The sequence below is a fragment of the Pteropus alecto genome, unplaced genomic scaffold (assembly GCF_000325575.1).
Source record: "Pteropus alecto unplaced genomic scaffold, ASM32557v1 scaffold61, whole genome shotgun sequence".
Classification (NCBI taxonomy): domain Eukaryota; kingdom Metazoa; phylum Chordata; class Mammalia; order Chiroptera; family Pteropodidae; genus Pteropus; species Pteropus alecto.
Window position 1 is genome coordinate 13,925,832 of NW_006434835.1, and position 15,650 is coordinate 13,941,481.

General features: G+C 56.5%; 1 protein-coding gene across 1 annotated transcript in view; it reads left to right on the plus strand.

The window, feature by feature from the left end:
* KLHL29 (kelch like family member 29) overlaps positions 1 to 15,650 on the plus strand; it is a 203,321-nt gene extending 187,671 nt beyond the window's left edge. The window contains exons 6-13 of the mRNA XM_006910266.3: positions 4,231 to 4,433; positions 5,574 to 5,833; positions 7,175 to 7,373; positions 7,517 to 7,699; positions 7,884 to 8,064; positions 11,213 to 11,406; positions 11,764 to 11,908; positions 13,976 to 15,650. Coding sequence (XP_006910328.1) covers positions 4,231 to 4,433; positions 5,574 to 5,833; positions 7,175 to 7,373; positions 7,517 to 7,699; positions 7,884 to 8,064; positions 11,213 to 11,406; positions 11,764 to 11,908; positions 13,976 to 14,159 — 1,549 coding nt within the window. The 3' untranslated portion in view covers positions 14,160 to 15,650. The remainder of the gene's footprint in view (positions 1 to 4,230; positions 4,434 to 5,573; positions 5,834 to 7,174; positions 7,374 to 7,516; positions 7,700 to 7,883; positions 8,065 to 11,212; positions 11,407 to 11,763; positions 11,909 to 13,975) is intronic.

Genomic DNA, 15,650 nt, shown 5'->3' on the forward strand with positions numbered 1-15,650 from the left:
GAAAGAGGCGGCATCTGGCAGGGGTTTTGAATCACTTCCAAACACACTCCCCAAGTGCAGGCGAGGGAGGAAATGCACAGCCCGGAGGAGGGCTGTCCCCTCATCATACCAAATGGGACAGAGACTTGGCCCTCCACCTCCCAGCTAAGACCCTCACCACACGAGGCCTGTTGGAGCCAACGAGAACAATAGCCTCTGTTCATACCGAATGAAAATGGATGGACCAATGATTTGTCCACATTGATTTCACGAAACCTGTGGACAGGCTCTGGGCTTCTCGTCCATCTCCCTCTCCAGGGGAAGCTGTGAGGACCAAGTGGCACAGATCCTGGATGTAGGGACACCTGCTAGACTTCAAAGCAATAGTCAAGCCGTGTGCCTCTCCCCTCCATCCCGGTGAATTCAGGCATCTTCGGGTGGCAGTCTGCCCCTTTCTTAGTAGAATAGACAAGCGTGGCTGGAAGACCAGATAAAAGGAGAGATTAAAACATCTTGGAGGCTGGCAGAAGGACGTCAGCAGACCTATCACAAGTCACTGTGGGTGGCCCAGGGCACACCTGAGCTGTGACGTCCTCAGGACACAGGGAGATTGGTACATGCCATGTTTGCGCCCTGTGCCCAGGTTCCTATGCATGGGCCAGGTGGGGATCTCATCAGAAGGGCGAACTCATCCTCCTGCGCGGAACAGGGCCCCAGCCACATTCGTCACCTGCTCTGTGACCGTCTTCCCCCGCCACTGCCCCACAGTTCCCTCCCAGGATTCCAGCTGCAGCTTGCAAAGCGAAGGCATCTGATCACTGCAGTGTGTGAGGGGTAGATGAGGGACTCTGCCCTGCGATCTGGAGAGGGCAGTCCTCCTCTCGGGTGAGGGAACTGCTGATGGGCAGGGTTCTCAACATTTTAATATTTGGGACGAGGCCTTCCTGGCACATACACAAACACAGGCCTGCCACGCTGTGTCCCATTCTCTGGGCTCTGTCCCGGCTACACCCTCTCTTGGGAGAAAGTGACCCCAGGAAGTTTAGTCTTCTGACAGAACCCATGGGCCCAGCGTAGGCTAAGCAGCACCAGCCTGCCGGTCACTCCCATCCCACGCCCAAGTGTCAGGTTCATAGTCCCAACCTGGCGAGGTTATTGCTGCCCTTTCCTGCCCCGCTCCTCCTCCTTCCAAGGTCATGCCGTGACCCCAACTGCCCAGCCCCTCCTCAGATATTCCACTGGGCTGTGACCCCAACTGCCCAGCCCCTCCTCAGATATTCCCATTCCACTGGGCTGAGTGGAACAGGCCCAGCTTAGGGCAGGGGCAGATGGCCATCTGTGGAGGACATGGCTCTACTCGGTGACCAGGGCCACCCATCACGGGTGATGCCCCCAGGGTCTCCCTCCTCAGAGGGAAGAGGCCTCAGGAGAACTGAGGTTCAGTCCCAAGACAGTCTGATGGTCATGGAAGACGAGTGACCACCGGCCTCCCACAGTCCCCACCACTGTTTGAGTCACCCCTGAACACTTGTGTGGAAGACAAACGGGCATGTGTGTGCAGGTGAGCTGCACAAGGCCTCACTGCCCGGGGCCTCGCCTCTTACAGATCTTGAACTCAGACACCTGACAAAGGCTCCATCATGTTCCTCATTCCTCTGTGGCCAGGTGGGATGGTAGCTCAGCTCTCAGACCTGGCATCTGGCCCTGGGGGCCTCCAGCCACTCCCCACAGATCCTTTGCCCAGCGGGCCCCTCCTGTCCATAGGTGTGCCCTCTGGGGATGTCTAGAGGAGCAGAGCCACAGTCATAGGTCCTCTCCGCCCCTGAACAGCACCTGTGAAGGTCAACATCCTCTATGCCACCCCCACCCAGGCAATCCTTGTGCTCCTCAGTCTTGCCGGCACCACCTTGTCCCCAGAACCATGTCCCTGCCCCAGACTTTGTGCAAGCCAAGCGTCTCCCGCCAAGTACAGCCACACTGGTCCCATCAGACCCAGGGCCGTGGGCTCCACTGGACTATCACCTGCCCAACAGCCCTCTTCACAGGGGGTTCCACAGTTCTCGGGATCACACGTCACATGTATATGGATGCACGTGCACGCGTGTGCATGCTCGTGTGTGGGTGTGCATCCCTCTTCACTGAGCCCAGGCTCCTCTGCTGAGGACTCACGGGGAGACAGGAGAGCAGGCCGCAGGTGGAGGCAGCAGAGGCTGGGGGCCTTGGGGGAAGGTTAACAGCCCCACTTTGGCCCATCAGCCCAGCCTTGGCTGTGGCCCAGCATGACCTCTGCAGAGCATGAAGGGCATGAAGACAGGCCAGACAGTGGCACGTGGGAACAAAGGCAGAGGCAGCGAAGATTTAGAGTAAGGGGTTGACCAGATGGCCCCTGAGGCCTGCAGTGTTCAGAATCCTACGATTTCAAATGATCACATAACAAACGATTTTCATACTTAATGAAGTCACCCGAGCACAGAGATCCATCCCGACGGCAGAAGACGAGGTGTGTTAAGTCACTTTAAAAGTCGCACACGCTGTGTATGTCTGTGGGTTTGAGAAGGGCTCTGCTGAGACCCTCTGTTTTGCAGCAGCTTCCACTTTCCGGGGCTGCGCAGGGCTGGGAGGCAGAAGGCCCCTTCGGGCCCCTGATCGGACGAGCCATTCTGTGGGGAGTGGGGGCCCTGGTTGTCTGCTCAGGCAGCGGGACAGTAGCCGCACCCATCCTCTGCCATGTCATATTTGTGTTTTAAAGGCCTTGGGGGCCAGTGCTGATCTAACCAGAGAGAGTGCTGATCTAATGGTGGCGTTTCAGGGGCTGTCATGCAGAGCAGTCTCCTGGGGAGGGAGCTTTTCGACCTCTGTCATGTCAATTCTCCACAGGACTTTAGACCCCATCCAGTTCAGTCCTCTTGTTTTGCAGAAGAGGAGCCTGAGGGCCAGTGAGGTCAAGGCTGCTCGCCTGTTGGTAGCAGAGCTGCGGTACCCAGGTCCCCTAGCTCCCTGCCCACGCAGGAGTCGGCCTCTCTCTGGGGCTAGGCTGCTCAGTTGCCGGACACCTCCACACCCCACTGCCAGCCACAGGTGCACCCAAGGGACCAGGCAAGAGACCATTGGCCCCCGGCCTCCTCGGGAGTAGGGGGAATGCACAGGTCACTTCCAGCCTCGTGGCTGAGCCCAGCCCTGGGCAGGACCAGGCTCCGTGAGAGAAGCAGGGCTGGTCAGAGCGGCCGGAACAGGGCGCCAAGCCGATCACCTCTGAGAAACCTGCCTTCTGATTCTTAACGCTCTGGGTGTTTTTCCTCCTGGTCACTTCTTTATGGGTGTGATTTTGCTTCATCTTATCTGTTTCCTTCCAGGTCCAGCTTTAGGGTGCGGCTGCCAGGCTTAGGAGCCTTTGCAATGGTTTCGTATTTCTGTAGACACCAGATATAAACATATTTATATATTTGTGTCCCTACCCTGCTCCCCCCAGTTCCCAAGCCCGATGCACACTCTACACGCAGGCCACTCTGACCTCTGACCCCGTGTTCCATGTGGCAGGAGGGCCCCGCCCCGGGCCAGGTCCCAGGTCATGGCTGCTGGCTGTCTGTGGCGGAAGTCCTTGGTTGTTCCCCTTCCCCTCCTCCCAGCTCTAACCATTCTGTCCGTCTATCTCGTCTCGTCCTCAGTTTCAAAGCAATGTCATGAAGGGCTTCCTTTCCATGCCTAAAAGGAAACAATATGTTTTTGGAAAGAGGTGGGGTCGGAGTCGGGGTTCAGGGACAGCTCGGGGCCCTCGGTCTTTAAGGTGATCAAGGAAGTCTCCGGATTGGCTGTGATCACAGCGGCTTGGGAGCCTCAGCCAAGCTGGAGAATCTCCCATCGGAGGCAGACGGGCGCCGAGTCTGGGATCTGCTGGCCTTGTTTGGCGGGGACGCCGGGCCAGCAGCGGGGCCAAACCGTATTGTTTCCCTTTGAGGCCAGTCCTGGTCCTCGTCCCCATCCACAGCTCATGCTTTTTGATTTGCATCTTTTTTTTGCATGGACATGCCGAGTAGTGATAAGCAGGGTTTTCTGTTCTTTTGGGCGTCTCTGGTCAGACTCTTCTCTTTCAGATCCCGTGTAAGGTCGTTAGGTTCAGGTGTGTCACTGCCGTGTCCCTTGAGTCCTAAAATGAAGGGCGTGACCGAGGCGTGCAGGGAGATCTAGCCCTGTGAGGAGGCGGCACTGTGGCCGTGGGGTGGCAGGTAAGGACACCTTGGTCTCTGTGCCTAGGTCAGTGCAAGATGGCAGCCGGAGCGGCCGGGAGAAGCTGGAGCTCGTCCTGTCAAACCTGCAGGCGGACGTCCTCGAGCTGCTGCTGGAGTTTGTCTACACGGGCTCCCTGGTCATCGACTCGGCCAACGCCAAGACTCTGCTGGAGGCGGCCAGCAAGTTCCAGTTCCACACCTTCTGCAAGGTCTGCGTGTCCTTTCTGGGTGAGTCCAGGGAGCACGTCCGTCACCTGGGAGGACCGGGCAGATGTGCGAAAAATTCAAAGACAGCAAGGATTTAGAGGGGAGGGCTGCGTGTGCATGCCCGCATCAGGTGAAGCTGGAGTTCACCAAGCAGTTTTAAGATGATAATTCAGACAACTGTGCGAAGACTTTTGCTCACTGGCATGGGCAGAGGGCTCCTGTGCATCGCTTCCTTGTGGGCGGGGGATGCCGCACTGTGACCTGGACCCGAGGACAAGTGGGACCTCGGGAGTTGTGTGAATAACATCCAAACCTGTTGTCCCAAATGGGGATCTTGTGTCAGGTCCTTCCAACGGGCCCCCAGCTGAGAGAACACACTTTACAGTTCGGAGCTGCCCGCCTGGGTGAGAGTAAGGGGGATGGGGGGTGCAGACGAAAGTCGCAAGGACCCGTGGCCTGGGCGTGGAGTGCAGAGAGAGAGAGAACTGGGGGCTGAGCCTGGGGACGGGAGCAGGTCAGGCAGGAACGGCCAGGGGCCTGAGGTGCAACCCCAGGGGAACCGAGCAATCTAGAAGGGTCAGGAACCACAGTTTCAGAGTTAGGCTCACGAAAGTATGGGTGTCCTGGGACCCAGACACTTCTGGGCTGGAATAACCAGCAGTCGGATCTCAGGAGAGCTGACCAGATTGACCCCAGGTCTCGAGATCAGTGGGGTGAAGCGGAGGCCCATGGGAGATGGTTGGCAGGCATGTGTGGGGTGTTCCTGATCCTGTGACTTTAACGTCGGACTCAGTGACCCCAGACATGCCTGTCACACTTATGGAAGACACCATAAACCTCTACGGTGTGACCCCTGCTCCCTACCCCATGGCCCACAGGCGGTGAAGAAGCTCCGAGTCTGGCTCTGACACTTCTTACCTCACAGTCTCAATTTTTCTGAGGGGACCCGTAGGAAGGGAGAAAAGTTCTGGGACAGTCAGCAGGAGACGGGGCAGAGGAAAAGCTGGGAAATGGGTACAAGAACTAGGTTTATGGAGACCGGATGCTGGAGGCAGGTGACAAGGACTCGGGCTCGGAAGGGACCCACAGCGACGGTGATGGGAATGGGTGCCAACGCCACGCAAGGCCCTCCGGTCAGTGGTCATGTGCTCTCGCCCCCAGAGAAGCAGCTGACGGCCAGCAACTGCCTGGGGGTGCTGGCCATGGCCGAGGCCATGCAGTGCGGGGAGCTCTACCACATGGCCAAGGCCTTCGCCCTGCAGATCTTCCCCGAGGTGGCGGCCCAGGAGGAGATCCTCAGCATCTCCAAAGACGACTTCATCGCCTACGTCTCCAACGACAGCCTCAACACCAAGGCGGAGGAGCTAGTGTACGAGACCGTCATCAAGTGGATCAAGAAGGACCCCACTTCCCGTGCACAGGTAAGGCACCCCGCTTCCAGCCCGCCCCTCCTCTGGTGTCTGGAGCCAGGATGAAGGAAGGTAGAGGAGGCCGCCCTGCCTGGTCTGGCCAGCAGAGGGGGCGCATGGGAGCCAGTAGCCCCGGGAGGCTGAACCTGCTCAGGTGGGCAGCAGAGAGGTGAAGGGAGGGATGAGAGATAAGAAATCAGTCACCCGAGGATCCTTCAGGGCCGGCGCTCCACCTGCAGGACACTCAAGCTGACCAAGAGGCCGCAGAGCCTTATGGACAGCGCCAAGGCCTTGCGGGGCGAAGTGCCTGAGCCGGGGTGCCCCGGGGCTCCAGTGAGCTCCGGCCCACGGGAGGAGCCCCGCGCATGCTCCGTTTACGGAGAAGATGGCGAGCACCCGGACCAAACGGAAACCACCTCAGACATGATGGCAGGGAGGCGAGTCCCTGGGAGGGGACAGCTGGAGGATTTGGAGCCAGAGTCGAGGGCAGAAGGGGAACCTGAGTCACAGGAAACCAAGCGCACCCGAGGGGGCTCCCCGGGCCAGAACGCCCTGGCCGGAGGCCCCGCTCGGAATGGAACTGCCTTGGTTCCGACGCGTGAGGAGCCCCTGGGAGTGGGTGCAGCTGCACCCGTGCCATGTCCCCCTGGCCACACGCCGCTTCGCATCTGCCTCCTCACTCCCCTAAGTGGGTCGACTGCTCCTCCCCACTCAGGGCCCCTGCTTCTCACCGGGTTCCCGCAGCCACCCCTGAGAGGCTTTCCTGCCTTCGGTCTTCCTCCCTCCAAATTCATTTCCACCCACAGCTTCAACACAGAGCGATCGGGTCCAAGCGCCAGCCTGAGGCAATGGGACACCACGAAAGGGATTTGTTGGTGTCGGGGAGGCACAGGTTCTGACAGCTGTGACTTGCAAGCTTGCCGATCACCACCTCCTTTCCAGAGCTGAGCGCCATCAGCTTTCCCCGGCGCCCCCACCTGTTCCTGAGTCCCTGCCACACGCACACGTGGTGGGGCCAGCCCTGGATCACCCTGCAGCCTGGTGTGAAGCAGAGGCCCACGACTGGGGTGGAGGCAGAATGAGGTGCTGAAGAGACAAATGAATGGTCCACCGTAGGCTCAGCTGCCGCAGGCCTCATCTCCCCGTTCCTTCTCCCCGCCTCTAGCTGATGGGAACTGCCTTGATCTCTGTCAGGCTGGGGTGGGCAGCGTGTCTACACTCCCGAGCCACACACAGACTGGAATTACCCGCGTCGTGCAGTCTCACACTGCTCCTTTCTTTCTTCTGGACACAAGCCACTGGGTGGCCCCGTCTGTGTGGTCTGAGAGGTTCTGTGTCTCCTTGACCCCACAGTATGCGGCAGAGCTCCTGGCGGTGGTCCGCCTCCCCTTCATCCACCCCAGCTACCTGCTCAACGTGGTGGACAATGAGGAGCTGATCAAGTCGTCGGAAGCATGTCGGGACCTGGTCAACGAGGCCAAACGCTACCACATGCTGCCCCACGCCCGCCAGGAGATGCAGACACCCCGGACCCGGCCCCGCCTCTCAGCAGGTATTGAGGGACATGCCTTGAACCCCCCAGATGCAGGCGCCGTGGGGTCAGCCTGACTCTGGATGGTCCCCCAGAGAGGCGCCAGGTACAGATGCCGTAAGTGTCGGGAGGTGTCCCAAGGGTGCTCATCTGTTTCTCCACAGGTGTGGCCGAGGTCATCGTTTTGGTCGGGGGCCGTCAGATGGTGGGGATGACCCAGCGCTCGCTGGTGGCTGTCACCTGCTGGAACCCACAGAATAACAAGTGGTACCCCTTGGCCTCACTGCCTTTCTATGACCGCGAGTTCTTCAGTGTAGTGAGTGCCGGGGACAACATCTACCTCTCAGGTGAGGCCCCTCAGGGCTGGAATGGCGGCTGGGCACGGGCTTCCCAAGGGGGCCTTTCCACAAACATCAGGGCTAAGGGAGGCCAAGGCCTGGGAGTGTCCTCTCTGCAGGTGAAGCCTCCTCCTGACCATGGGGCTGGGCTTGCCCAGCCTTTCCTCACTCCCTGCTCTCGTACTGCCTACAGGTGGGATGGAATCCGGGGTGACGCTGGCCGACGTCTGGTGCTACATGTCCCTGCTCGATAACTGGAACCTCGTCTCCAGAATGACGGTCCCCCGCTGTCGGCACAATAGCCTTGTCTACGATGGGAAGATTTACACCCTCGGGGGACTCGGCGTGTCAGGCAACGTGGACCATGTGGAGAGGTAATGGCCATAACAGGGCATCCAACGTTGACCGAAAGCTAAAATCACACCGTCCCTCCTTCCCGACACCCACCTGACGGAGACTACCAGAGCCCGGACATTTGTAAGGTGACAGACCCAGGCTCTTCAAACATGGCAAAGCGAGAGGACTGGGGATGATGGCTGCCCGGTCACTGAGATGAGGCTGTCTTGTTCCGACAGCCCATTCGGGTGTCAAACAAGCGGGAGGCACGAGGCCCGATGGTGGAAGGGCACAGGGTGGGCTTGGCTGGCCTGACCTGGCAGGCAGGGAACACACTGGGCCTGGACGCGCCAGCCGAGGGACGTGCTGGGATTTAGGGCGAAGCTGGAACCAGTGGCCCAAACGTGTCCTGTGCCGCTGACTGTGCCTCCATGTCCCCAGCAAGTGGGAGGTTACACACCGGGGGCTCCCTTCCTCCCTCCACCCCACTCATCCCAGGAAATCCGTTTGTAACACAGGGAAGGATCTCTGCACACAGTTCTGGACAATCACCTGGAATTCTCCAGAAAAAAAACAACAACAAAAAAAAAACATAATCCAGTGGGCCCCAGAACCATGTAAGCCTGCCCTCTGCTGGAAGTTGCGGGCTGGCTTCCTCACTGAGGTCATTTAAAATGGGCAGCACACACAGGGATCAGGTGTAGACGGGGATAGGGTGGTGGGGGGCTTCCGTCCAGCCCTGCTTTTGAAGAGACGAGTGCCCCAGAGAGGGACGAGTTAGGCTGAGCTGGCCCCAAGTTCCAGCCCAGGAGGACACTGTAAAGACCACTGGAGCTCTTTTGCGTGCCCTCCCACATCCTAGCCCACTACCCCGGCCCATGTCATTGGCTGCCACAGAGAACATATCTTCTCATGTGACAGTTTTATGCCTGTGGAGCCACACATACCCCTCGATTTGTATTTTTCCCTCAGTGGCTAATTGGACATTTGACAAATGTTACAGCAAAGATGGTTTCAGAATGAGACAGTCTCGGTGTGTTCACTGTGGGCTTTTAACTCCCCCAAGTGGAGCCCAGAGATGGCTCAGTAACAACATTTAATTGTCATATTGATTTGGAGATAATGGGGAATCCCTGTGTGATTACGAGGATATTAATACTGCTGTTGAACCTGGGTCAGCCCTGATGCTGACAGCCTTCAGTGGGACCCACTGCACGGCCATCACGCCCCAAGCCTTCCAGGAGCACCAGCTTCCAATCGTTTGTCATCCAATAATAAACACATGAAAAAGGAGACATTTTCTATGTAGGAGTAAACCGAGCTAGATCTGTCATCCTGTCTTGCTTTCTGTCAGCTATTTTTAATCTCCTAAGACGTTGATTACTCATTTTGCAAACTTACACTTGTTGATAAATACAATTTGTTCAGGGATCAAATACACCTGGGGGTGGGGACAAGCTCCATTCCCCTTGGGCCCAGGAACTGTCCTCCAAGGCCTGGGAGCAGCCTATACCAGCTTTCCCTGGGGGGTCAGGCCTTCCTTCCGCTATGAAACATCAGCTGGGCACAGAGTGAGCAAGACCACCCTGGGACCCAGTAGATGGAGGAGCAGACCAGGACAACGGGATGCCCTAAGGGACCCTGAGCCCTTTATCATCCCACTGGGGTCTGTCAGCTCCCCTGGTAGGGATAGGACGCAGACTGGAAGACCCCTGGGTGGTGTGCATGCAAGCAGGGTGGAGGGGGCAGGCCTCCCAAGGTGCAAACTGAGCCCCTTTGGGCAAGTCAAGTTCGATGCCACATGGTGGCAATGATGAGAATTCAGGGTGACAGGAAGGTCAGGGTAATGGGGACAGACACCAGGGAGCTTTGTTCCCCTGGAAGCGCTAATGGTACAAATTGCTCTTATATCGATAATGAATGAGATATATGGTGCATTATAATTATATTACATTACTGTATTACAGGAATAGAGCAAGATTATATAATTATAGATTAAAACAACAGTGCAATAGACAAACCTGTATTATATCATTATTTAAATAACTGGGTCTAATATTTTATAGCAATATATCGCAGTAGCTGTGGTTACTGGATAAATGATAGCAGAGTGCCTCGCTCCGTGGGGTCATTTGCATGTCATTAGCATATCCTTCTCAAGCAGGAAGCTGACAGATTGAGCTGACGGAGGGCTTGTGGCTTGGCAATCAGCCACCTGGAATACCACGCTCTCGGGATATTTGCGTTTGGCGGAATGTGCCATTATACCGAAGCCTGAAGACTAACAGCCACATAATCTTCCACTGTCTCCCAGCTCCTTCTGTAGGAGCTCTTGGGATCTCTGCTATATTAGCTTAAAAATCAGGTATCTGAACTTCTGACCCTTCCCAAAAAGACACTTACTCCATCACCTATGAGCCACATATCGTTCGTCTGGGTTTTAATCGAATCAACCCCTGCTGTCCTTTAAGGTACTTCAGCCTCTTTTCAGATCCTGAGCCTTCACAAGCTCACAGTCATGCCCTCGGCCCCCACCCCACACCCCCCAGAGCCAGGAGCGCCAGCAACGAGAGGCCATCTTCCTTGGTCATTGAGCTGTGACCCCATTATGGCTCATGTGCCAAGGAGGCTCATGGGAAAAAGTGGGCCCAGCGCGCTTCACAGGAAAAGCATGCTGGGAAAAACCCAATGTGGTGGTGCAGCAAGCCCACAGTGGAGGCCCCACCTTGGGTCCAGAACACACGAAAAGGCGGTCAGCGATGTGGTGATGGGCCAGCTATGGGAGGTCCAGAACCTGCAAGGAACACTTGACACAGACGCTGAGAACTGAGACCCAAGCCGCCCAGCAAGAAAGACCTGGAAGATCCCAGTTCCTTGGCCAGTCTGCTCAATCCCAAGTTGACCCTGTCAGCTGCGTCCGGTTCTCCCGTTTTGCCCTGTCTGGTCTGGTACTCATGTTCCATCTAGGTTCAGGAGGAAGGCTGAGAAGGCTAGTGGGGGCGAGATGCTAGGTGGCCTTGAGCGAGTCGTCCAAGGGCCCCCAGCGGTGTGATCTCGGGCTGTGCCAGTGGCCACGAGGGCAGGAAGCAGATGGTGATGCTCTCAATGTCTGCTGCCTTGGTTGTGGCCTCTGCCCCGAACCGAGCCCACCTTTGACCCTGAGCTCTTTTTCTTCTCTCTCAACAGGTACGACACCATCACCAACCAGTGGGAGGCCGTGGCCCCTCTGCCCAAGGCCGTGCACTCCGCGGCAGCCACGGTGTGCGGCGGCAAGATCTACGTGTTTGGTGGCGTGAACGAGGCTGGCCGAGCTGCGGGCGTCCTCCAGTCTTACGTTCCACAGACCAACACCTGGAGCTTCATCGAGTCCCCGATGATAGGTGAGACCCAGCTGTCTCCTCAGCCCGGGGCCAGAGCAGCGTCCCCAACTTGTTTCATTCAGTATCAACAGCCCAAGCCCAAAGGGTTGGCTAAGCCCAACAGTTCTGCAGACCCAAGTCCAGGGGGTCGGGGGGAGGTGAACTCTCAGCTCAGCTGTACCTGCGGATCCCACTACCTAGACAGAGGCCAAGCTGCTCCGTGTACCAGGTGCCTCCTGGCCCCAGGCCTCGTCCTCAGCCAGTCAGTGACATGGAGGTCTTTCCCGCTGCCTGCCTCTGGAGGGCCCACCATGAAGGAGGAGGGGAGGGAAGGCAAAGAAGCGATGCCCTGACCTGCCTGCCTTGCTCTCCCCACAGACAATAAGTACGCTCCTGCCGTCACCCTCAACGGTTTGGTTTTCATCCTCGGTGGGGCTTATGCCAGAGCCACTACCATCTACGACCCTGAGAAAGGGAACATCAAGGCGGGCCCAAACATGAATCACTCTCGCCAGTTCTGCAGGTGAGGTGGCTGCAGCAACTCAGCCAAGGCTGGGAGGAGGGGAGGGGTGGAAAACAAGAGAGGTTCGTACACAGTGAGACCACCATTCATTGACCGAAGCAATTCCCAGGCCCAGAGCAGCGCCCACCCCACCACCAGCCATAGGTATGGGTGTTAGTGCCAGAGCAGGGTGTGGAGCACCAGGGGCAGCCCCTGGCCCGGAAGCCCAGCCCCGTGGCTCGAAGCCAGAAATGAAGGGCTTCCCATGGGCCCCAGATCCGTTGAAGCCACACAACGTGAGGCAAAGGGGATGCTATGAGGTTGGCTGTCCCCCGGGACTGCCTGCCTCATCACAGACTGGAGGCAGTGCCAGGCCAGAGCTGCATGACACCTTACATGGGACAAGTGGCTTTTCAGGGAATGCTCTGATGGCAAGCATGATCCTGGTGGCCCTTTGGAGCTAGACCCAGCAAGAGACACAAGGCACAGCTGCCCTGGAGTCCTGAAGCTGACTGGGCAGAAACAAAGACCTGGCAAGCAGAGGGATAGAGGTCACAGTGTAGCTTGGTTCCCAGTGGGCCTGGCCCTGCGGTCCAGAAAGATTAACTCCCCTGGGCAGTGAGACACAGACCCTGCGTTTCTACCCCACCTTTTCAGACTAAGAGGAACAGGGAAAAAGCCCATTTTCAGCATTTCTATAGCAGATCCTTCCTGAAGACATGCCTATGCAGAGGTAATCACCAAATCCTCAGTATGTGAATAACATGAAGCACTTATTGAGTGCCCACTGTTTGTGTGGCATAGCTAGAAAAGCTATAACCTACTACTAACCTGTCATGTGACTGTGGGGAAGCTTTATCTATGAAACAGGCAGTTGGATGAGATCATTACTAAGTGCCTGTTAGCATGAAGATTCTGCAGTGCTCCAGCCTTACTCTCATGTCACAGACTCTACCTGGTGGCAATGTGCAGGTAGCTCTGACTGCACCAGCCACTGATACGGACAGTTGGACTTCGAGCACTGCTTGTGGGAGGGGATTCCCATGCCTCATCTGGGACTCAAAGTGGGTACGAAAAGACTTAATGCCTGCGGGGGGAGTTAAGCTGGTCTTGCAAGAGAAGCAGGTTAAAGATATGCCATGCAGGGGGAAATGCGAGGGGCCTGGAGGGCAGGGCGTGGTTGAGAAAAGGCTGGGATCTTCAGTGTCTGGTGAGAAGTCTGGACTGATGGGTTCGGTTCGAGGCTCAGAATTTCAGAAATGCGTGGACACTTTGAAAGGGTGTCCGTTCAGTTTCAGGGTACAGCCGAGAAGAAATGGCCACTCACTGAGATGGGGGAGGAATCAGGGCTACACACATAGATCTGTGTGATGGGGTGGCTGGAAGGCAGTAAGGGAGGAAGTGCAGACGGGAGCAGGATCTGGAGCTCACAGGATGGAGGGCTGATGGAGACAGGACCAAGCCAGTGAATGTCGCACAGGGAGAGCGTTCGGGGCCACGCGGTAACCTGCAGAGGGCACACCGGGCCCTGGCAGCCATGGTGGGCAGCGGCACCCCACCACACCGTCCAGGAACCACGGCAGAAAGCTCTGACTCTGAGCACCTCGGCAAGGGTAAAGATCACAGTCAAGTGGCCGATGCTCCTTTAAGACTTAGCTCCTTATTATCCTATCTGCTGTCATTCTGGTGAGTCATGTTCCCAACTTGATTTGAGGGGTAGGAGAGCTCTGTATGGGCAACGTGAAATGATGCTCCATAGAGACTCAGTGAACTGAGCCAAGAGCCTGTGCACAGAGGCTGTTCCTCTCCCAGCCATCTTTAGTCAGTCAGGCAGGTCCTGGGACACCCAGTAGAAATAAGTGTCCCCATAGCTCGAAGGGTAGTACAGCATGGCATCCTGATTGGCTCTGGAGGAAAGGTGTTTTTCTTATACCAACTTGGGTCAGAGGGCGAAGAAAAGCAGCAGGATCCTGTATGACTTTTGCAAAAGGGGAGAGGCAGCCTGCAGCAAGGCTGGGTCTGGAGACTCTCTCTCCAGGTCCAAGGTCGGAGTTCAATGGCTAATGCTCTTCCCGCTTCCCCTGGCAGCGCTGTGGTGCTCGATGGCAAGATTTACGCCACCGGAGGCATTGTTAGCAGTGAGGGGCCTGCGCTGGGCAACATGGAAGCCTACGAGCCCGCCACCAACACGTGGACCCTCCTCCCCCACATGCCCTGCCCCGTGTTCAGACACGGCTGCGTCGTGATCAAGAAATACATTCAGAGCGGCTGACGCCCGCGGATCGCCCACCCAAGACTGTGGACGCGGCTGGTGCGCAAATGCTTCTCGCGATGATCAGTTTTCAGCAACACCAATAAGAGGCCGACAAACACGACGAAGGAACTCACTGCGCTAAACATTCGAATACTCTCCACATCGAATGTAGGAAATCATCCTCGCCTTTGGGGGAAACGGAGGCTTAGCGCTCCGAGCAGCAGGAACCGTGACCGCCAGGAGCCCAGGAGCGGGGCCTCGAGGCTCCTGCAGAAGAACTTGCTCTGACGGAGGCGCTCGCTCTGCCCGGTGCCATAGAGTTTCACATATTTTTCAGCTGGGAGAGAGAAGCGTTTTTGCCTTCCTGCAGAGCAAGCTTGACCCCTAAACGACCATAGATCAGTTACCCTATGACAATATTAGGCGTCAAGGCTCTCTTGGAATAAGATCAAAGTGTCCTTATCACTTTGATTCCTACTTTTGTTTTTAACCAATCTACACTTTCAGTGGCCGAGAGGAAACAAGGGACAATGCTGGGCGGCGTGAAGCCTAGGAGGCTGCTGGTCCCCACCGGGGCCGAAGGGAAGTCCGGCCACCCGTGCAGAGGCTGGAGCAGCAGCGCAGGTGCCGCCGTGGGGACAGCTGGGGAGCGCCGTCTGTCCTTCACAGATTTTTATACCACGTTTTTGCTGGAGAAGGACAAGATGGTCGTGCTAGCTTTCTCTTATCCAATATGAATTATTTAGATTTCCAAGGCATTTTCTTGATACACAAAAAGCTATTTTTAAGTACTGAGAGGAGGAGGCCGCTCGAGGGAGAATGTGGGAATTCCCAAAGCTCTTTGCAGGTAGTGCCAGAATGGGGCGTTCGCTCTAATTTTTCTATGTGCAAAATAGAAGATCTCTCCTGGGGCGGGAGGGGTAAATGCCCTCTGTTTTATTTTTAGAAAAAGTAACTCCCAGACAGCCCCATAGAAGCTGTGCCTCAGGCAGGCATTGTGGGGGGTGGAAAAGTAAAAAACATTCTGTTCTAGAAAGAAACACCAGTCCAGCTCCCTCCATGAGGTAAAGCTGAGGACCCAGGTCTGGTGGGAATGGAAGGAGGGAGGGAGAACAAATGTCTACAAAGCACAGGAGACTATTTTTGATATTTATAGCTATATATTAAGGCGCCTGCCACAAGAGCTCTCAGGATGTGGACAGCCTTCTTAGACGAGCCATGACAGCCAAGGCTTGAGGGGCGCGAGCAGGATCACTCTTCTTACAGCCTATGAACCTGAGAAAGGGAAGCCAGGAGGGAGGTGACACCGTGGCTCAAACAAGAAAGGCCTTCCCGCTAGTCCTCAGACCCTCAAACCTCACGCGGTGACCAGTTTCCATTCCAGGGCAAGGAGGATGCCGTCGCCACTGCGCTGTTCAGCTGAAGTTGGTACCAAATACACATTTACCATTTTTATATCTGGGACGTCGACTTGCTGTCATTTCACGATTTAAAAAAAAAAAAAAAAAA